General features: G+C 36.4%; 2 protein-coding genes and 1 pseudogene across 2 annotated transcripts in view; 2 read left to right on the top strand and 1 right to left on the bottom strand.

Moving 5' to 3' along the window:
* LOC121943153 (beta,beta-carotene 9',10'-oxygenase-like) overlaps nucleotides 1-5,027 on the top strand; it is a 31,380-nt gene extending 26,353 nt beyond the window's left edge. Inside the window, 4 exon segments of the mRNA XM_042486586.1 lie at nucleotides 675-814; nucleotides 2,653-2,835; nucleotides 3,610-3,720; nucleotides 4,538-5,027. Coding sequence (XP_042342520.1) covers nucleotides 675-814; nucleotides 2,653-2,835; nucleotides 3,610-3,720; nucleotides 4,538-4,657 — 554 coding nt within the window. The 3' untranslated portion in view covers nucleotides 4,658-5,027.
* A 1,727-nt stretch (nucleotides 5,028-6,754) lies between these two features.
* LOC121943369 lies at nucleotides 6,755-11,518 on the bottom strand (annotated as a pseudogene).
* Nucleotides 11,519-12,908: 1,390 nt separating this feature from the next.
* LOC121943368 (sortilin-related receptor-like) overlaps nucleotides 12,909-23,975 on the top strand; it is an 84,770-nt gene continuing 73,703 nt past the window's right edge. Inside the window, exon 1 of the mRNA XM_042486891.1 lies at nucleotides 12,909-13,243. Coding sequence (XP_042342825.1) covers nucleotides 12,920-13,243 — 324 coding nt within the window. The 5' untranslated portion in view covers nucleotides 12,909-12,919. The remainder of the gene's footprint in view (nucleotides 13,244-23,975) is intronic.

The raw sequence follows: 23,975 nt of genomic DNA, 5'->3' as shown, positions 1-23,975 counted from the left end.
CCGCTGTGCTAAAGCGAAGTAAAATATGACGTCATTTGAAGCCCGCCAAAACATCCGTTCAACCAATCGCGAGTAGCTCCATTGAATGCGAGCGCATGGATTGGCAGACACAGCTGTCAATCATGGTGGAAAATCCCCTTTTTGTAGAATTGAATAATTTATAATAATAATTTTTTCAGGTGATGTGAACTACCTTCAGTGACAGAAACCATATTTGGGAAGAATTTATTTCGGGTTATCTTTGAGTTTTTAGTTTAGCCGATGTCCCATTTACTAACATGGAGGGGCGGGCTTTATGAGCTATACTGCAGACAGACACCAGGGGGCGATCCAGATTGAAAAGTTACACTTTGTGGGAACTGTCATGATGTCCGTCTTTATTTACATGATGACATGATGTCCGGAGCGCCAAAAACACTGTCAAAGCGGCATTATTTTACGTGTTCGGAATGAGAATGGGCTGGTGCGAAAACAACACACAATCTTGCCCTCAAAACTTAAAAAACCAAAGAGATGATTGTTGGTTTCAGAAAGGCCAGCCTTCACTTTTCTTTTCTTTTTTCAACTTCAATTTCAAACATATATCTTAACTCTGAAGAAGCAGAAAGGGATTTTTTTGTTCTTTTTTGGTGCAGCTGAACAAAAGCTGTTTAAAAAGCTGTTTTTATCTTTCCGTCAGGTGTATAACACCTTGTGTAGAGCGTTTCCACGGCGTTTCGTTCTGCCTCTCAATGTGGACCAGGAGACACCCTACGACCAGAACCTGAACCGGCCCGACACCACAGCCACGGCTAAAAGAGTCGCCATTAACAAGGTAGGCGGCCAACACGATGTACAAATACCAGCACGGAGGAGAACCTGAAACTCATTTTTGAGTCGAGCGTGTCTGAACCTGAAACTCAGGTGTTGCAGCAGCACAAAGCCAGAAACAACAAATAGCTTTATTTATAAAGCGCCTTTAAAAAACAGAGTTTACAAAGTGCTTTGACGAACAAGGCAAAGCAGAAGCGAGAGGAGTTTCTCGCAGAAGAAACATGACGAAAAGAGCCAGAAAGTAACACCGAACTAAAGCCAGACAAACGAGAGGAAAAATCACAAAACAAGAAAAACAACATCAACAAATCCCAATATGGATAAATGCAGTTTGAAGAATATTTGCAGTAAACACAGAAATAATAGTACTAGTAATAGCATTAAACATGGCCCAGGCAGAATAAAAAATAAATAAATTCAGTGATAAAAATAAATCAATAAATAGATTAATAAAATACACCATTTAAAAAAGAATTAAAATAAAATTTAGTTAGTTAAGTAGAGAAGCAAAGAATAAAGATAGCAGTAGATAAAATAAGGTAGGTAATAAGGTACATACAACTAGTAAAAGAGCAGAAGTGAAAATATGAACTATTTAAAAGCAATTAAAGACAAAGTGTCACGGTATGATTAATAAAGAACCCCAGGAATCCTAAAATTCGGTAATCTATAAGCATTTCAGCATCTTTGGTTCCCTTGTCTCAAGGTTTTTTTTTTTTAGTAGGTTTTTGGCAAGAAGCCTTAAATTCAGGATGTGGGTAACAAAAGCTTAAGAGACTTCACATTTTCTACAACATAAAATATAAGTACATACCCAACTTATTGACTGTAAAGTTTTTATGCGTCTTTAAAAAGTTTTTTGAGTTTTGAGTTTGAGTTTGAGTTTTTTGTCACAATGCCACTATGTTTTAAGAGGAAAAAAACAACACAAAAAATGAATTATTTTCCATATATATCATAGATTTTTTTTATTACCCCAGCCAAGAGGTTATGTGAATGATTAGCAGCAACACTGATTTTTATTTTATTATTGTTTATGCAGTGTCAAATACTCACACTCATACCGCTCTTTCAAACTCAGGCTGTAAAAAAATATTATGCATTAATATGATTTTCTACCAGCATCAGTCCTAATCATAAATGTCATTATTTTTCAGAATTTTAAACCAGAATTTCAGAATTTTAACCCTTTAAATGTCATGATGCCACTTTTTTTTAGATGAAAAACAAAAACAAAAAAAATTAAAAAATATTTTCATCTCACCACTATTTTTGTTTTTTATTATCACAGTCTGGGATATGTCAGTGATTTACAGAAACATTTATTGTGACAGGTCACCTAGTGGAAATAGCAAATTTTACTCAATATGCCAAATATACTAAAAATGATGTCATCAGATGGAAAATAGTAAAAATGACAAATTCCGAGGCAAAATCCCAGAATGACAGCCAGAAATAATACAGTGCATGTTTTTATGCTTTGATGGCTGCGAAATCAAAAACTGCAATTTTTGCCTGAATGTATGCTCTATGCATGAAACAAAATGATCAAAAAATTAAAAATGAAGAGCGCTTCAAATGTGCCAAACAGTCCCTAAGGGTTAATAAAAATGCTGATGCACTTTTCTTTGTTCTTTAAAAGTCACCAGACTCATATCTAAATTTTGTGATTCCCTCAAAAAAAATCCCCACAGACAAGAAACCGTTTGATCTTATTTGAATGACTCCTTTTATGAGCGTCTGAGGCCTTTGATGGGATTTTAACGCAGCTAATTTAGGAAAAATGTGGTTCTGTAGCTGCTGAGTTTCGTTAATCACGTCGTTGTTTTCTCTGAGCAGGTCTTCTGTACCCATGAGGACCTGCACAGAGAGGACCTTCATCATTACGGAGGTTTGGAGTTCCCTCAGATCAACTACGGCGAGTACAACACTCGCCCCTACCGTTACTTCTACGGCTGCGGCTTCAGGCATCTTGTTGGAGACTCGCTGATCAAAATGGACCTCAACGGGAAACACATGAAGGTAAGCTGAGTCTGATGTATTTTAAAACGTTAACAGCATTGCAAAATGACCTTTTTTTTTTTAGTGATATTTGGTTTACAGGTCGTATGAGCTGTAATTAAAAAAAAGGAGATAAACTCTAACATCCGTCTGTGATCATTACAGGTCAAAAGAAAAACAGTACAACAAAAAAATCATTTTCGACTTTAACGTTGCGTATGATCTGCAGCACTCTGAATAAAAATTAGAACCAAAACTCACAGCGAGGCATCTTTTTATAACTTTTTATGACATTTTTTATAAAAAACAGCCTGTCTGAAGACGGGGTTGATATTTATATTTATGTTGTTATATTTATTTATTGACTATTTATTAATACATTTGAGTCTGTTTACTAGATGGTATATCATTTTATTATTTTTTTTTTTACAATTTTTATTTATAATTATAATTTCTGCTGTTATCCTGTTTTTACAAGGTAGATTTATTAGTCATTTTTAAATACAGTTTAAAAAATGAAATTAAAATTTTTCCTTGATCTTTTGGAATTGAAGGAAGAATTATTATAATTGAAACTACATTTATCATTATTATTATTTATTATTTATTATTATTATTATTATCTATAGGTTTTATCCTGCCTTTAGTGTTTCCTCACTTAAGTGCTACACAGATAAAGTCAGATTGATTGATCACATTCATGTATTAATATTTGACGAATATAAAAGTAAACTATGATAACAGTCAGGAAATTGAACTGTTTGACTCACGTCTAATTACTGCATTTCCTCCAAGGTTTGGGAACGACCCGGACTTTATCCCTCTGAGCCCGTCTTTGTCCCCTCCCCCAACGCCACAGAGGAGGACGATGGCGTCGTCATGTCTGTGGTCATCACACCCAACATGGTCAGTCAGGTTCAGACTGAGATTTTGGAAAAGGGACTTTCCCGATTTTTCTTTTGTCACAGCAATGTTACAAGTTAAACCTCGTTTTAACCCTTTGAAACCTGGAACAACATCACTTTTCTGGTGTTTTCTGGTGCTTTCTTTTTTTTAAAAAGGAATGTCTAAGGAAAAAAGAAATAAAAAAGCTAGAAAAAACTATAAAATTTTCTTAATTATTTTTTTAAAATTATGCTACAAAATTATTAGAATTTGTAAGCACTTTTTTCCAGGTCATTTACATTTACGTTTTTTTTTTTTTTTTTTTTTTTTTTTTAACCGATGATTTTATTCATTTTTTTGCAGACATTCTTTTGTAATACAATATTTTCTTTTCTTTTTTTAAAAAACCCAACTATTTTCCAGGTAATTTTCTTGTACTTTAAAAAAAAAAAAAAAATTCTGGCTTATTTCGGGTCATTTTATTGGCTATTTCCTTCTTTCCTTGTTTTGAAAGAAATCATTCCTCGTTGCTTAGGTTCAAAGGGTTAAACACACTTATATTATAGATTACAATACCTTTAGCAATATACTTCATGATTTTGTCAGAGGGTCCAAAATCCTCTAATTTTAGCGGTAAGGTGCTGTGAATTGTGGGATTTTGAGACATTATATCAAAATCTAGTATCTATAAGAATACTAAAAGCACATTTTAGTGCCTGAATAAATCAGATGTTATATAATATTTTAACAAAATGCTCCTAAACGTCTGACATCTTTCATTCTGGAAATCTTTAAACACTTGGTTGATGTTTTTCGGTCCGTGTCTCAATTCTTTCAGGACAAGAGCACGTTCCTCCTGGTGTTAGACGCCAAAACGTTCGAGGAGCTGGGACGAGCTGCGGTCCCCGTCAACAACATCCCCTACGGCTTCCACGGGACATTCAACGCCAAGGCGTAGACGTGTGAGGACGAAACGAGAGACGACTTTACCTCTGACCTCACATGGACGGAGACGAGTCCTGGCGGAGGTTCAAATCTGTAAATATTGTCTGTGTTGTTTTGTGTGAATTTAGAGGTCAGGTATGAGTGTACAGTTTGTTCGGACATGTTAGCAGAAATGAAAAAAAATACTCGTGGTTATTCATATGACTGGTGTGTTATTATTATTATTATTATTCTGCAGTGTTAAGAATCTTTTGTAAAGACGTCCTGTTGTTAGGACGTCATTTTTTTCTATAATTTAAAACATCGTTTTCGAATGTTTCAACACAAACCCCCAAAATATTCTCACTTTGAGCAGTTATTGTCATTAAAGCAGCGATACTCAACTTGCCTGTACATGTTTCTTGGATTTTAGGACACTTTTGGGATTTAGGACATTTCTATGAGTTTGGGACATTACACGGATTTTAGGATGTTTTCAGGATTTTAGGACAATTCTGTGATTTTATGACACTTTTAGGATTTGAGGATGTTTCAGGACATTTCCTGGATTTTAGGATGTCTGTCGGATTTTAGGACATTTTCAGGATTTTAGGAAATTTCTACGACTTTTGGATAATTTGCAGATTTTGGGATGTTTCTAGAATTTTAGGACGTTTTCAGGATTTTAGGACATTTCTAGGATTTTCAGGTGTTTCTCTGTCGGTGTGTGTGTGTGTGTTTGTGTGTGTGTGTGTGTGTGTGTGTGTGTGATCCTCCACTCTGGCACCTTATGGATACTAAAAGTTAAAAAAAAATGACTGAATGAATGACTTTATTTTTATTGTGAATTAGAAAAGAGTAGGGGACCACCTGGCACCCTGCAGGCTGTTAGTTGAGAATCACGGCCATAAAAAGGCACAAATTGAGCTCGTTTATCAAAACGCTTTGGATAAAAACAAACAGTTCAGCATTTGCACCTAAATAATAACTGATATTATCTACAAACATCTCTTATTCCCTCATTCAAAGCGGTCTCGAGCCGGTCCTGCTGAAATAGAGAGCAAAATAAACGCTGCAAGACTGCAGTAACAAAAAAAATATTGGATTAAAATCACAGTCCAGACTTTTAATTCAATAAAGGGCTGCAGTTTGACTTAGTAAATATGTACATTTTTAAATACATGCTGAAACACTGCGAATAATAAAAAACTGTATTTACACATCTGCTCTATGCTGCATTCATTTCCTTCTTGTAGTAATTAGTTATTTTTTTTATTTTTATCTTTTGCTGATAGATGTTAGACGTCATATCTCACATCCGCAGATAAACTTTCCACATCTCAAAAATATTGCAGACAGACATTATACGGCTGTAGTTGTAATACTTTGCACGGGAACTTTATTTAATAGGAACATTTCAGTCACTGATACATTAGAATATTTACTAAACTTAACACCAAACCAATATTAAATAAATATCTCTAATAAAAGTGTTAATGTCAGTTTATGCAGCTGTGGTAACTGTGGCACACCTGCACCCTCTGCTGGACAGCGATGTCTCAGTCCTGCTCCTATCTGATTATAAAACGGCTGAATTAAGAGCAGAGGAGGTTAAATTGCTCGTGGAAATGTGACAAAACATTATCTTTTTTTAGCTTTCAAATGTCCCTTTTTGGTTTTTTATTGTGTGTGTGTGTGTGTTGAGGCAGAAGGCTAAATTCCTCTTTTGATTTGATATCAACAATAACAGAGGAAAAAAAACTTTTTCTTTGATTAACACTTTTATTTCTTAATGAAGAGAAATACAAACATTTATGCATATTGAACTTTGAGTATTCTCTCAAAAACAATGGCAGTTTGTCGGTTTATATTTGGGCTATATCACCAAATGAACGCGCCAGATGAAGAATTAAAAGTGAAATTATGATTCTATTTAAAAGGAGTTTTTACTCAAAAATCATGACAGTGAACATGTATCAGCTCATTTCATAGTCAAAGTAATGCCAGAGTATTAATTCATATGACAAATGAAGAGCAGAAGCAACACACAGAACGCAAAAACAAATCTTTTCACCAGAGAGAAAAATAAATGAACAGCTCTGCTTCATTACGTCGGAAACGGTCTGCAGATTTAACCCTGCAGTTTATCAGAAATGAGATCCAATGTCTGCCTCAGAGTCTTTTTCTTCTCCTCAGGTAGGCCTCAAGGTTTTTAGCTTCTGTCAAAATGCGGTCCAGCTCCTTCATCTGGGCGGCATCTGCTGCAGCTCTCTCACTGCGTCAACCCAGAAATACTGACATTAATGAGGCGTGACAACGTGAGTTCCTTCTTTAAGCACATTTAAGCATAATGTGTGTCGCCACTTTGTAAAATCCAGTAAAATGACTTACCTTAATGCTTGAGAAAACTCTGAAAACAGCATGTTGAACTCTCTAATCGCACCTGCAGCGGCGAAGAAAACCACCACAAGGTCAGATGCTGCAAATTTCACTAAATGGCAAAAACATTTCTTGAAACTATATCAGTCATTTTTCCATTGTTCTAATTATGTGACTGAAAATGTGACGCAGAAATCACAACCAGAATCTGGTTTTAGTGCCAAATACATTTACATATATATACAAGGAATTTGACTTTGTGATTTTTGGTGCAAAACAATTAACATAAAGGAAGAATACAAATTTTGATTTAAATAGTGTAAGAGATAAAAATATAGAAGCAATTTAAAAATATAAAATGAAAAAACAGAATATAAAGAACACAAAATGTATGTACAAAAGGTGCAATGGAGGAAGTACAGAAGTGCAGAAGAAATATCACGGGTCTAAAAGCAGCAGACCGATGCAGTCGGCACAGTGAGGAGCAGCAGTTTAAAATCACACTTTATTTGTAGGCTCAAATGTGATTTTTCTAATATGAATGGCAGTATACTTTGACATTGCACATACCTGCAGTAGTAGCCTCAAATAAATCAGCTGGCTCTGAAGTGGGTGGTTTAGAGGGAGTTTTTTTCTTTGTTGGTGGAGATTTGTCTCGATTTGCAGGTGTACGCTCCGTCTATTGCAATGGGAAAAAGATCGAGTGTAATCAAACATTATTTACACATTAAGAAATGTTTCTTCTATCTGTCTAACTATACCTAACTATTGTGAGTCAAAACAAGTGAAAATCTCAAAAGTAATACCAATTCTGTACATCTAGCACAAGCATTACTTGAGCTATTATCATTATTTACTTAATTTACCCTCTGAAACCTGAATCAACATCACTTTTCTGGTGCTGCATTCAGATCCCTTTACAAGTATTTAAACCTTCGAAAACAAATTGGTTTGCTTTCTTTTTAAAACATGCAATAAGCAACTTGACGTGAACTGTTTTGCAAATTGCAGGAAATTATTAAATTTGGAAAATTATTTTTTAAAAAGGTAGGGAAAATGTCCAAAAATACTACATTTACAATTATCATCATAATGTTTTTTTCCTGAATTATTATTATTTCTCAAAGCATTTTTCAGGTCTTTTTTTTTAAAAACTTTATTCATCTATTTTTTTATATATATATTTTTTGTTAATTTTTGGGTTATTTATTCTTAAATTGCTCATTGCGCTTTTCCCATCTTTTAAGGCTTAAAGGGACTGTATGAGGTGTTATGACACATCAATCTGAATCCCTGTATCGATTAAACAATCGCCGATCTCAGTTCAATACAATATAAACAAAAACATATCGCCATCTTTAAGAGACGCCTTGACAGCGAAATCGCCAAAACATCTCCGTATTGACTGATATTGTCTCTTATCAGTATGTATTGTAAAACTGTATTTTCTGAGCTGTCATTAACTCAAGATCAGCCACATTTACTACTTAAATGAAAAATAATTTTTCTTGTAACTGCTGAAGAGACTTTTCATCGGGAAAGCTTCTCTTACCTCTTGGGGTGTTGTCTGTTTAGGGCTTTTTTTGTTGTTCAGAGGCCTCTTGTTAAATGTTGGTAGAACGAGTTCTCCGTCCATTGGTGTCGCTTCTTTGGTTGCGATGTAAAGTTTCTGAAAATGTGAAATTAAACTAACGTTAGACATTTGAATAACAGGTATTTTGTTAATCACAAAGGTCTGTTTGTCTCAATAGCATGAAAGGGTGCTCGTGTGTGCTAAGATCGGACTACATAATAATAATAATAAGAATAATAATAATGCATTTTATTTATGGGTATGTCACCTTACAAAAAAAACAACAATAAAACAGCATAATATCACAAATCACAAGAGTCACCAGACAAAGTAAACCAGACAGTAAAAAAACAAAAAACAAAACTGTAGATCTGTGAAGTTTTGTTTCTTGTTGATTTGTTGTTGTTATTTTTTGCGTAATCTTTTTACCACTCTGCTAAAGATGCTGTTAACCCTTTGAAATTTGGATTGACATCCCTTTTTTTGTGCTGCTTTCAGACGCCTTTCACAAGTATTTAAACTTTTGGACCCTGAGCAAATTGGTTTGATTTCTCTCAAAAACATGCAAAATGACAATGAGCATGTCTAGAAATGTCCTGCAAATTGCAAAAAATTAAAAATAAAACATTTAAAAAAATTTTTAGTAAAGATTTAGAAAATTCAATAAAAAAGGTAGGTTAAAATATGCAGAAAACTATACTTATTTATTATGTTACATTTAAAATTATTTCAAAATAGGCCTATAGCACTTTTTCAGTAATTTCCTTGTTAGCTTTTGTTGACTTTCCTTTTTTTCTGCTTTTAAAAATATTCTTCCATTTATGTTTCTGGTACTTTATGTTTTTTTTTTACTAATTTCTCACCACTTTCTATATTAGTTAATCTATATGAATTTGCTCCGGTTTTAAAGGGTTAAACCATGCTTCGGTAACAAACTGACTGCTCAAGTTGCAGGACAATATAGTATGGTACATGGTATTTATGTCTAAGATAGCAAGTAAAACCATCTTGACTTATCTTTTTAAGGTAATAAAGTAAAACTTTCATGTTAATAATAAAGCTAACATTAGCTTGCTAAGCTACAATTCTTACATAGCTAACTACATAAATAATGTTAATGTTATCAAACCATTTTTATTTCATCCAGTTGGTAAATTCAGCACAAACAGCTTTGTCTTACTAAGTAAAATAAAGCAAAAATAATGTTAAGCTAGCAGGTAATCTTTTGCTAATATTTTCAGTAGTCACGTTAGCTAACGTTAATTTAGCTGTTAAGGGCTCACAGGATTTTTAATGTCATTTAATTAATTAACCTTCAACAACATTAATAATTAATATCAATAGTAATAATGCTACTTACAAGGTTTACAAAGTCTTGAGTGGAAGAGTAGAATATTAATATGATTATTTAAAAGACTAACCGTCAAGTTTTTAATATTTCAGCGCGAGTACACAAAGATTCGAAATTTAAAATAATGGTCGGGCACGTGCGCACGTGACGCCACTGGGGGGGTGGGGCATCATCACGTATCTATATGATATATATATATATATATATATATAGCCTACATATATGTATGTATACAAATGTGTGTTTTCATGTGTATATATCTTTATTATTTTTTTTTAATTTATTTTTTTTTCACACATAAAAAGATTAGATCAGTTTACCCTAAAAAGGTTCTGGTGGAATAAAAATGAAAAAAATCGCGTAGTCAGTCGGTACATGTGTTGAGAGTAGATTTAATGCTATATATTGTAGGGGCTGATACTGATTATTAGTAGTTAATGAGACCAATAACCGATATTTGGAACTGATATGCATTTACAATAAAAATTAAAATCCTCTGTCTGTATTTAGAATTTGGAAAATAACAAACTCCAACACAAAACCCTGTTTAAATGTCTTTAGCAAATATGAAATCAAAACTGAAACTTTCAACATCATATACAGCAAGTTCCCAGCAACTTTTTTTTCATAAAGTCAAGTGAAAATTTAAATAAAAACTAAGTGAATAAAAATATCTCCCTGAGGTTTTACAGAGTAAAAGTCCCTCCTATGATGACACTTTCTTCGCACTTTTTAATTAATTAATTTTATTGGCGATCATTAAAATAAAATACAGATACAGATAATCAGCAAAATACCAAATATTGGTCCCAATAATCGGCCAGGTCGATAATCTGTCAACTGCTAATATATAAAGAATTAAGGGGGTTGGGGCATTTTAGAAATTAGTATTTTTTTCTGCATGGTGCTGTACAGAGTTTAAATTATAATCTTTGTTTATGGCAAATATATATGAATCTAAATATGAACCCGACAGATGTGCAGGCATCTTATTTATTTACTATGTTAATGGTTTCAATGGATGACATTATTAGCAGTGCTTTTAGCAGCAAGTAAACTAAATGGGGCATGTCCATTTTCTTTATAAATTAAGATTTAAAAGTGTTCATTATTCATGTAAAAAGTCTTGTCACATTAAAACAAGAAACTGAACAAATCTTACTCAGTCATGGTGGCAGCAACATGCTGCCTCTGTAGCTTTAAAGTGCTCTTTTTTAATGCTAACAACCTATTATTACAGTTCTGAGCAGCTCTAGAAGTGACAGATCTCCTCCCAGATGTGGATTAAGATGTTTTTTTTTGCACATGAAAAATGTCTCTATTAATAAGAATAAAATAAACTGTTATGGACATGCGGTGTCTTCAAATCCCCTCATGTAGCCTCAACCTGGTTGGATTGAATCAATGGGATTATAGGAGCGGAGATTAGAACTGCACTGTGAGAAAGTGGATATTGGATGAAGCTGCTAAGGTGGTTTAACTGCAGATTAATGCTGCAGCTCTGTGGCAGCAAAGTGGATTATCTCAGTCAGTGTGTCAAATAAAACCATAGAGCTGTAACATAAACCAAAGAGAGTTAATTTACAAGTCATCACGGATATGTAATCCAAGTTTTGAAAAATTAAATACAGTAAAGAAGACAGAAAGGTATATGCACTGAAACGTTCAAATTACAGTGTGAAACCCATTTAAACTGTAATTTTTGAGCCCAAAGTCATCAAAGTAAAAACATGCATTGTATTATTTCTGGGTGTCATTTTGGGCCTTTGCCTTAGAGTTTGTAATTTTTGCTATTTTCCACCTGATTACATCATTTTTACCATATTTGGCATGAAAATACGTGCTATTTTCAATCGGTGCAATGTTGCTGCAAATCATTGACATATCCAAGGCTGTGATAATTTTAAAAAATGTACACTGAATTAAAAAAAAAACAACAAAATTTTATTTTAATCTAAAAACACCTCTACTTAGCATGTAGTATTTTGATAATTTTTAATTTTTTGTGTTTGTTTTGGCCTAAAAAATCTAAAAATAAAGTAGCATCATGACAAAAACCTGGCATTTAAAGGACAGAAATTCTGAAAATGAATGAATATTTGGTTTTTATGATAAGGACTGAATGAAAATAGAAAATGATAGTTATGTAAAATATTTTTCAAAGCTTGATTTTGAAAAGTGCATTCTGTGTGCAAAGCAATGAGTGTGTGTAATATTAAAGTGGGACCTGCGGGTTAATTTGTTTTTGTGATCAATTGTTTTTATGGGTCTTTCCTTGCAGCATACAAATGTACAACGCATGCTTTGTGTCCACATCCAAATCATCAGTAGATATACAAACTGCCATTTCTGATAATTATTTACTGCACATATGCTATGTGCAAATGACAGAATAGAAAAGAATAAAACATTTTTTTTTTATTAAAGTGGTTTGTTACAGCAGCAAATAAGAAAGCAGCGACTGAATTAAATATTCATTAAAAAGGCAAAATAATGCAAATATATATACAAGGGAAGGCACTTAACATAGAACAAAATATAATTGAATAAAATTAAATAATCATGATAATAATGAAGATATGTACAGTATGTACAGAGAACAAACAAAACAAACAAAAAAAGATTTAAAAGAGCAAAAAAATGGATGTGCAAACATAGTAGTATATATATTTGCTTTTGCTTGTCTTTATATATCTATATATCTATATCTCTCTCTCTCTCTCTATATATATATATATATACTGTATATACAGACACACACACACACACACACACACACACATATATGTATATATTTATTTATTTATATATATTTGCTTTTGCGTGTCTTTGCTTTGTGTGTTGTAGCTCTGTGCCGGCATAGGGATGTTTGAAGTGAGAAGTCTGGTGCTTTCCGACATTCCCATAGCATTTGAATGCAGCATGCGGGGCATCGCTGCCAGTAGAAGGAGCTCTTCAGTCTTACCTAATCCACAAGCCAAACATACACAAACATGGCGATATCACAAGCGGGCAAGATGCAGTCCTCTCCTCGCTGCTCGTTATATTTATTATTATTCCTCACGGTTGCAGGAATAAACTCGTCGACCCTTCACCTTCACCCGGAGCGGCGCCGCATGCTGCCGCAAAACAGAGGCTTTTTCACGATAGAGGCGAATGAGGATTTAGCAGACGGAGGTGGAGGAGGCGCCGCGGCTCCTGCGCTGCCTCTGGCCGCTCGCAGTGCCGCTCAAGGCGGGTCGCACTCCGGCTCCTATCCGCAACATCGAAGCCGCCGGAGCCCCGGTGAATCCACCATGCCGAAGGTGTACGGCCAGGTAATGCAATGCACGTCGGCTGCACTAACGTTACTCTGTTCAGTCTGCACACTCAGCATCACCTCGGACTGTCCTTAGCTTGCAAGGATGTAGAAATTACGCAAGCCCCCAGTGTTGTTTTCTAAGTCACATCATTTTCTTGCACCTTATGCTCAAGTGATTGTGCTCACTGTTGCATGGAGAGAAAAGGGCGCTAAGTGCCCCGTTTAACCCAACAAACCCGGTGAACAAAACGCTTCGGTTCACCTGGAGCTTTCCGTGTAGCTGCAGCTCTCCAAACATGTAACGCTGATAAAATGTCAACTCGCAAACCTGGCATCCCCTTTGGTCGGCTAATGCAACCTGTCTGACAATGCCTCAGGAGTGGAGAGATGGAAATGGCACAATAGTAAGAGCCGCGTAGCTTCTGCGTAGATTAAATGTGCGCCGAAGTTACCAGAAAACCTTTAAGATTCTGGAAGCGTATTTGTGTTTGTGCTGCCAGGCGTGTCTGTCCGCCGGTAAACGAAGAAACCTATCAACAAAATCAATCAATCAGATGTTTTTTATATGGCACCTTTCAAACAAATCGATTGCATTTCAAAGTGCTTCACAGTTTGGAAAAACAAAAACAAGAGCAACATTGGAAATAAGTAAAAATGGATCTTAAAAAACGGGTCTTAAACAACAAAAACAACAGCAAAAAATAGAATAAATAAAAATTAAAAGATTTTAATAAGACCATAGAAGACCATAGAATAAGTTAAAAAACATTAAAATTCAATAATTTAAAACAATAAAATAGAATAAATATAAACCATGAAATAGAACAAGTATAAACCATAAATTCTAATCAATAAAAAAAACATGAAATAGAATAATTAAAAACATACAATTTAATAAGTAAAAACCTTGAAATAAAATAAGTAAAAACATTAAAATTCAATTAGTAAAAACATTAAAATTCAATAAGTCAAAACCATAAAAAAATAAGTATAAATCAAAAAAGTTAATAATAAAAAAAGATAAAGCAGAATAATTAAAATTCATAAAATGTAATACGTAAAAACCACAAAATAGAATAAGTAAAAACATACAATTTAATAAATGAAAACCATAAAGTATAATAAGTAAGAAAACATAAAATTGAATAAGTAAAAACCATAAAATAGAATAAGTGTTAACCATAAAATTTTGACATTAAGACACTACATAAAAGCCAGAATAAAAATGGTTTTAGTTTAAAAGTATTATTATTTGCAGCTCCTCTCAGATCCTCGGCAGGCTGTTCCAGCATTTTGGGCAAAATGACTAAAAGCAAAATAACCAGAGGTTTTGTTTCTAAAAAAGAAGAGTTGGAGGATTTGAGGGGTCTTCCTGGTTCCCAGCCATGCAGCATCCTAATAACTAATAAAAGGACTTTAAATCAATGCGAAAACTAACCTGCAGCCAGTGTAACGTCTTTAAAACAGGCGTAATGTGCGCTCTCTTACAGTAGTCCAGCCTGCGAGTTTTAAAGGCGTGCATTCGTTTGGTGAGAAAGAAATGTTTCCAGCTGTTAGCAGCTGTCTCACGAGGATGTCCTGCTGATTTTACATTTAAAAGTTTGCTAAGATAGCAGCTGCTCACATGAGGACCCCATAGATTCAAAGTAGCTCATCTATTGAGCCAAGCTTCATTCAAAAATAATAATCCAGCTGTTTGATCATCCGGCAGGTACTGTTAACTCCACACCTGCTCGGCAGTGACTCAGTATATTTATTAATCTTTGGTTTTTAAGTTTATTCAGTCTAATGTGGGTTATCAAACAGAGATTTCTTCTAATCGAGTGATATTTGTAGTTGTCAAATGGAAAAAAAAGATTTGTGGTGTATTATGTTAAAAGGATTGTTCAGATTTTTTTAAAGTACGGTCATATGAAGTCGGATATCCAGAGTCGGTGTATTGCGAACAGTACAAGTCAGTCGGCACTCCCCCAGTTTGGAGAAGCAGGCTGGAGTCCGATATGGAAGCTAAGTAATGAATTGCCGCGGATGGGGTCCGGCAAAAAAAAATCCCTGTCTGTGCTCGGGACAAATCCTCCAGACTCCACTGACAAAAACAGTAATAATAATAATACATTTTATTTATAAGCACCTTTCTTAGCACTCAGGGACACTTTACAAAGATAAACAATAACAATAACAATTACAAGAAAACAACAGATAAAAGTAATGTTTGTTCGCTGAACACGGAAACTGCTGGTTTGCTGCTGCTTTAATCACTTTAATGGCCATAATAGCAATATTCTGCTGTTTTATTGTTGCCCAGCCCTAGTTTGTTTTATTGTGTGACTTTGGTAAATCTAATAACACAAACAAAATAAGTGTTATAGGCAGCAGTAAACAAATGGCTCCTGTGTTCAGTGATATTAAATCACTGTTTTTCTCAGTGGAGTCAGGCTTTGAAAAGAGCGACACCTTCATTTTCCAGTTGGAAATCACTGTCTGAAATGAAGGTAAAGTGGTGAAAATACTCTCAATAAAGTGTACACTTTAACTCATATTGAGTTAATTGAGATATTAAGTTTCTAAAATACGTTTTGTTGCTGATTCCTCCACAGCAGTACATTGCTTAGCTTCCATGTTGTATTCCAGCCTGTTTCTCCAAACTGGGGACGCGCCGACTGACATCCACTGAATGCAATATAGAAATACATGATACATGATTGGCATGTCATCTGTATCAGCAGATATTGGCTTTAAAATGGAATATCGGCCAACATGCTGAGTTCTGCCGATATCACAAACCAGTGTATTTCTGTTACTGACAAAGTGAACTTGTACAAAACATCAACCCTAAGTTGAAGTAGTTTTCTTATTCTGAGCATTTTAAAATGTCCTAAAAATCCCAGAAACATCCTAAATCCTAAAGTGTCCTAAAATCCTAGAGATGACCCCAAATACTAAAGACGTCTTAAAATCTGAGAAACGTCCCAAATCCTACAAATATCCTAAAATTTCTAGAAATATCATAAAATCCTAAAACCGTCCTAAATCCTTGAAATGTCCTAAAATCCTAAAATCATCCTAAGATCTTACAAGTGTTCTAAAATCTGGGAAATGTCCTAAAATCTTAGACCTCTTAAAATCCTAGGAACATCCTAAGTCCTACAAATGTCCTAAAATTTCTAGAAATATCCTAAAATCCTAAAACTGTCCTAAGTCCTACAAATGTCATAAAATTCTACAAATGTCCTAAAACTCCAGAAATGTCCTAAAATTGTCCTAAAATCCTTGAAAGGTCCTAAAATGATAGAAATGCCCTAAAATTGTGGAAAAGCCCTAAAATCCTAGACATGTCCTAAAATCCCAGAAGTGTTCTAAAATCCTAAAATTGTCCTAAAATCCTAGAAATGTCCTAAAATCTTAGAAAAGCCCTAAAATCCTAGAAATGCCCTTAAACCCTGGAAACATGTATGGTGCTGCTGTAACTGGCCCCTGCCCTCTTCTCATTTAGCCAAAGTGGCCCCCAAGCAAACCAGGTTGAGTGTCCCTATCTAGTGTCAATAATCGCTCAAAGTCTGAATTATTCGTAGTTATTTGGTGTTAGTGGGGCAGGCAGAAGAAGAGAATTAGGTGGGAAAAAAGTCGATATATTGATATCGGTTATTATTTTAACAATTGAGTTGTTATATATCAGCATATCAGATATCGGCAAAAAAATCTATATCGTGTATCCCTAATGTAGGGATAGGTACCCCATACAAGCCCACTTCAGAAATCTAAACTATCCCTTTAAAGTTGGACTAAGCAAAATGTACTATATTTTTAGGAAGGAAAGGAAGGTGAGGAAATATCAAATGCTTTAATAATGCAAGGGTTTGGTGTGGAGGTGTCTCCAAACATGACAGAAAGCAACCTATTAGTGCCGGTCCCAGGTCACTAACTCCATTCTATCTAAATTTGGAAGCAAATATTTTCCTCCTGATTTGTACCTTTGCACCAGATCTGCAGCTGCTGCCACTGTTTGCACAGACTTTATCCTAAATTGGCCGTGTTTGAACATATTAACTCTTGGAAAACACAGTTGGTTGGTTCCCCGTCCGTTGTGTCCTTGTTCAGTGTGATGCAGTGCTGTTTGCTGAGGAGCAGTCTGGTGTTGGTTTACACTCCCGGTGTATGATTATTGGCCGCGGCGCAGTCATTAGTGTCGGTATAGCTTTGTCATTCATTAGAAAGACGTCTCATCCAGCAGTCTGACATCTTCACTGGACTGTTGCTTTCTCCGAGCCTCTCGGCTTCATAAATCTGTTGAACACGCTCACACTTCAACATGATAGAAGAAGTGTAATCAAGCATCTCAGAACAAACGGCAGCAGTCTAAATAAAACTGCATTTTGTGAATGTGTCACCTCCAAAGTGGCGACAGACGGTGAGTCAGGGCAGCGTCATTGTGAAACTTTCGGAGGACTGAACTGGTCTGGGAACCTGTTTGTTGGTTACAACACAAAAACAAACTGACTGGAATTGTAAAGAGGAAATGGATCCACGTCCCAAAGCTGAGAGCTGATCTAAGAGGGCTGAAATCATCGGTTGAGCGTCGCACAATTTTTTAAATTATGGGACGATTTGAAATCTTTGATTGATTGTTTAACCCTTTGAAACCTGAGCAAAGTGGTTTGATTTCTTTCAAAATCATGGGGAAAAGATAAAGGGCAACTTAAGAAGACGTGTCTCGAAAATTAGCAAACAATTTTTAAAATGTTGTAAAAAAATGAGCTGAAAATAAGCAAAAAAAAAGAGTATTTTTTGCATGTTTAAAAAGCTTAAACATTGTGCAGGAGAGGTTAGACACGAAAAATGAGATATCTCTCCTATTAAATAATCTTTCATGGAAACAAATATAAAAATAAAGATTTCATAATTGTATAAAATTTCAGGACTGCAGTGCCCAGTGGCTCAGTTGGTACAGCGGGTGCCCCATGTACAGAGGCTATGTCCTTGCTGCAGCAGCCGTGGGTTCGTTTCCGCCCTCGACCCTTTACTGCGTGTCGTCCTGTTTCTCCTTTCACACTTAAGCTGTCCTATCACCAGAAAAGACAAAAGCCAAAAATAATTATTAAAAAAACAATAATACAGGACTAAGCACAATACAAAAATTATAAAAATGTACAAATGACCAAAAGTTTGTTTTTAAACAAACTGAAATGAATTACAAATGAATCAATGAAGTCAGTCTTTGCAAATAATAGTCCTTTTCAGATTTTTTTTGAATAACAATAATGTAGATGCTGATTGTAATGAAGGAAGTATGTAGTTCCAAATTTCTGTTGGCAGTGCGATGGATCCTCTACTGGCATTTTTGTCAGTAAACAAGCTCTATTTGGATGCTGTTTTATGCACTCTGGCACCTTATGTGTACTAAAAGTACAAAAATAATTCCCAGTCCTAATAGTCAGGGCGGCACCAGGTACCCTGTCGGAGGCCAGATTTGGCCCGCGGGCTTTAGGTTGAGTATCATTGCTCTAGGGCCAGACATGGAAGGTGAAAACAGATGGTTATAGTGCAAAGAGGGGACGGTATCGTAGAGGACTGGTCCGAGACAAACCCAGAATGAGCGTCGTGGAGGACAAGAATGAGCAGAAGGAAGTGTCTCTCTGTCATCAGCCTGCTGTGTCACACTGACCGCTGCTTCCTCGTCTGATGACACCCGCAGTCCAAACACCACCAACAGGACAAACAGCCTCCAAAGAGTCAGATCAGGTTCGGGTTACACCGCCTGTGAACGATTTGACCGGAGGTTGACATGAAGTGCTTAGCTTGTCAAGTGTCGTTGTCCCCGTTGGCTCGTCTGACTCACTTGTTAGTTGGAGCAGGCGTCATAATTGGAGATAATGGTTTGGTCTGAGGGCGCTAAGTTTGCATAGTTAATCATGCATCCATCAAAGTCTACATTTCAAGTCTCTACTCTGTGGCTGAATATAATATAATAATATGTCCCGAATTAATTTCATCTGTCCCAGATTGAACAACCCAAATTGAATTTTTGCTCAGCCACCTATGGCACGAATTTATTCACTATTAACTGTATGGAACAAACTGTAATACTTTTTTTTTTGTAACATGTTTATTTGTCAAAAATAGGGATGTCAGTTTTGGTTAATTTTGCTATCAAAAGGTTGACACTCATTAATTTTTTAATTTTTATGAAGAAAAGACAAGAGGTTGCATTTAGGGCCCAAAAAATCCTCAAGGGATGTTCATTTACGAATAATTTCTTGCGGAACAAAACGTGTGAGTCTCGTAAAGCAGCTGATTTTCTGCTATAATCCAGAATCCAATGGAAAAATCCCATAGGCTTTTTGATAAGGGAACCAGGATGACGCTAACTTCCACGGTGATATATATTATGATTGTGTTTGTGTAGGATTAATAAGCTTTTTACGTCATTAGCTGTATATCTGTCTTCGTGTTAACATCTTCCAGTGAGCTGTTTAGAAAAGTGAGACTGGTTTTTGGAGGTTGATTTCTGAGCTCGCCACAGGAGAGGAGCATCCTAATGACAAGTCAAACTGCTTTTAATCCTCGTATCTGCTGCTCTGTCACCAGCTGCTGCTGCTGCTGTTGTTGTTCAGAGACAGTGTTGCTGCTATTTCTGGTCTCCCGATGTTACAATTATCCCTCTTAATCATCATGTGCTCAAACTACTGTGGAGTGTAAATAAACAGTAAGGAGCCGCACAGTGAGTGCACAAAATTTGTTTTGTATGCTCATGTTGTGATATGTTAAAGAGACATATCTATTTTTATCCACATCTCCAGGAAGATTTTATTCCATAAATGCAGTGGCGACAAGGAGCACCGGTGTCCCCGCCGGTGTCTCTGCCGGTGTCTCTGCCGTGTCCGATCCGCTCTCATTCTCCGCCGGTGTCTCCGAGATCTGCGCTGCCAGCCGCCGTCTGGGAGATCCACGCTACTCCGCTCTGTTTCTCTGTGTCAGTGCGCTGCTGTCGGACAATCAGCTGTTATACACGACAGTGCCCCTTGGTTATCAAATTCAACAGTTGGGTAGTTGACGTGAACTCCAAACCAAAGTCGATATCTTTTTTTGTTTTAAACTATTACCTATGTCAAATTATATACGGTTGTGTACTTTATATAGCCTATATAAATAACTCCAAACTCACTGAGACCCCATCCATTCCCTTATACATTTATGTATTTTTTTAAATTATTTTTTTACTAGTCTCTGAATGTCCGCTTCGTTCTCATTCTCTGCGGTGTCCCCGCCTGTGTCTCTGCTGGTGTCTTTGCCGGTGTCTCTGCCGGTGTCTCCGTCAGTGTCCGCTCTGCTCTCATTCTCTGCTGGTGTCCCCCTCGGTCTCCCCGTCAGTGTCCGCTCCGCTCCCATTCTCTGCTGGTGTCTCTGCCGGTGACTCCGAGATCCGTGCTGCCTGCTGCCGTTTGGGAGATCTGTCTCAAAGATCAGCGCTGCTGTTTCAATCAGCTTTTCATATGCCACAATGCCCCTTGGTTATCAAATTCTACAGATGATTAGTTGACGTAAACTCCAAACCAAAGTCGATATCTTTTAGTATCTTTTAAACTGGATATCTAATTATATATGATTGTGTACTTGATATACTGTATGTAAATAACTCAAAACTTATTGAGATCCCATCCATTTCCTTATTTATTTCACACTATATACACTTTTTTGTGTAGTAGTCCTTATAACTCTCCTCTGGTGTGACATCACTTGTAATGATGTCGGATATCCACGCTGCCAGTCTGTGTCGGAGACCCGCGTTGTCGGAGATATGAGCTGCCAGCCGCCTGTAGGAGATCCGCGCTGCTGTCAGACAATCAGCATTTTCATCTGCGATATTGCCACTTGGTTATCAGATTCTGGAGTCGGGTGGTTGATGTGAACTCAAAACGAGTTCGATATTTTTTTTCTTTTAACTGATCGTTTTTCAGTTTGTTCATCTCACTTCAGTCATTTTTATTGTACTCTGATGCACTAAATAGTAATTAATTTTTTTAGGTGTCGACTGATAATAGTTTTTCAGGGCTGATACTGATTATTAGTAGTTAATGAGACCAATAACCGATATTTGGAACCGATATGCAATTACAATAAAAATGAAAAACTGTCTGTCAATATTTAGAATTTGGAATAAAACAAACTCCAACACAAAACTTTATTGAAATGCCTATAGCAAATGTTTAGTGAAAATTTACATAGAAAAAGATTAAATAAACATACCTCCCTGAGGTTTTACAAAGTAATAGTTCCTCCCATGATGGCACTTTTTTCTTTGCATTTTTTAATTAATTAATTTTATCTGCAATCATTAAAATCGAATGCTGATACAGATTATCAGTAAAATGCCAAATACTGGTCCCAATAATTGTCCAGGTGCCTCCTAATTTTATTAGATATTAAGGAGCATTTCAGCCTGATGAAAACATAATTACAAATATTATCCTCCTTTTTTGCCAGTAGATCTCTCTATCTTAAACACTGATGAGGTTGGCACTTTATTTAAAGGTGGTGACCTGGTGTCAGAGTAAGCAGCATCCAAGAGGAAGCTGCAAAAATCTCAGACACAGAGCCAAAAAAACCCCAAAACAACCAAAACCCTGCAAATATAACAAATCTGGGGTTTGCTTTCACTTTTGCAGCCGTTACTGTTGATATTCTCTACCATGGTCCCTGTATAGCATACATTTAACACTGTGTTGATCTCAAAGCCTCTAAAATTCTGACTGTCACTCTGAAATCCCTGAGCTCGGGCTTCAGTGGAAACAGCTGACTGAGTGTGTGCGTGTGCGTGTGCGTGTGCGCTGTAACGCAGCACTTAGCTCCAGCATGAAAACATCTTCATTAGTTTTTGTCTGGTTGAGTTTGTGCAGCTGCTGTCAAGACGTTTCAAGCCGAGCTCTCTTGGTGTGGAGCAACCTTAGCCCACCTCTCAGTCAGCCTCGAAGAGGAGCTCAAATATAATATTTATCATTTTCATGGAGTGCCTTCATTCTGTGCGATAACAAGCTCTGCATTAGAGCTTTGTAAACATCCATCTACTCAAACTCATCGTCCAATTTCTCCTGCGTCGCTGTATTCTTCTCTTGCTTGTTATCGGTGAAAACGAACCTGAAAAGAACCCAAATGTCCCATTGTGAGGAAAATGGCTCGGTCGTGCTTTCTGTTTGCAGAAATTTGCTGGTCGCTAATAGCAAAGGCTAACTTACACATGCAAAGTGCTGAGTGCCTGGTGAGCAGGCAGCCTTCATTGCCTGCCAGTCCTGCAGAGATGATGTCATTGTTTGAGACTGGCTCCGCCGCCGATGTTCTCCCGGCCGCGACGCTCACCCCAACGCCACCCCCCACAGCTGAATAATGGAGAGCTCAGAGGAGCGGGAAGGGTGGAGGGGGGTGTAGGCTAAATGCCCAAGCGTATTGTTGCTCCGTTTCACTCCTTGGTAGTACCAGACACAGACCCAACTCCTCCACGCTACCAACAGGACATCAAAGTGCCAGAAGGGGAAAGGAGGAGAGGAATGCAGCAGTTAGCAGCACACTGACCTCTGTGCTGATTGTAAAGCCTGTGCTGCAAAAAAATGTCTTAATTCAAATTAAAAGTCATTATGAAGGTTTCCATTAACCCTCAAATTGTGCAAATTAAGATAACGAATATAAAATACACCTCAATTACGAAAAAAGCACAAAAAAATCACAAAAAAGTTGGCGCTTACATATTTTAGGCGATTCTAAAAAAGCCATATTTCGCAAAACTGGAATGGAAACACTTTTTTGGTTTTTATAGGTCACATGATGTTATGGCTATGTGCTTGCTGAGCTGACTCATGATGAGGCATAACTCTTCAGAAGTTGAGCTGATCATTCAGAGGTTTTGAATCCAAATTGTGAAATCGTGGGCTATTAGCTCCCAGAAATCCCTCATACGTGGCCGATCCCACGTATAAGGGGCTCGCCTTTCCATTATGGCTCCATAACACGCCTACGTGGCCTTGGATTAAGATGCTCAAGTAGAAATTGGACTATTTTTAAAGGGTCGGTTTGGTCATTTTTCAACCTGGACCCTATTTTCCCATGTTTTTGTGTCTAAGTAACCAGTGACAGCAACATAATGTTGGTCCAGTATTGCAGAAGAAGCCACGCTTCTTGTTGCTGTATGCAACAATATGACGTTATTAGATCCATAAGTTAGAGTAGTACCATTATCACATTTATCATAGTTAAAATGATGCTGGTGTTATCGTGAACAATATTTTATTTATTTTATTTTATTGAGTTAGGACAGTGCACATTAATCAACATATCAGCAGTAAGCATCAATGTAAATATGCCAGAATTAGTGCAATTGCTAAATTTCATCCGTAGTTTTAAGGCAGGCACCATAACAAACAGCTACACACACAGCTCACAGGACAGTCCACAGACAACACGTCACAAATGGACACATTACAATAAACCTGTAACAGTAAAAAAACCCCACAAAAAAACCCACAAAAAACCAAAACAAAACATATGATAAGCTCAAAAAAGCCCCCGGGGAAAGCAGTTTATGTATGGGTACATGACTGGTTTGTTTTAAAGGTTTTTTGGAAGGTTGAGTAGTTGTCACAGTCCCAAATATGTGCCAGTAGCTTATTCCAAGAATGTGAGCCTCCAACACACCATTTGACTACATGGGTCATTCATCCCATCTGCAATAAGACTCTATAACATCAGCATCACTGGCTGAG

The sequence above is a fragment of the Plectropomus leopardus genome, chromosome 5 (genome assembly GCF_008729295.1).
Source record: "Plectropomus leopardus isolate mb chromosome 5, YSFRI_Pleo_2.0, whole genome shotgun sequence".
Lineage (NCBI taxonomy): Eukaryota > Metazoa > Chordata > Actinopteri > Perciformes > Serranidae > Plectropomus > Plectropomus leopardus.
Note: the sequence above shows the minus strand (reverse complement) of the source record. Positions and strands in the feature narration are given on the sequence as shown.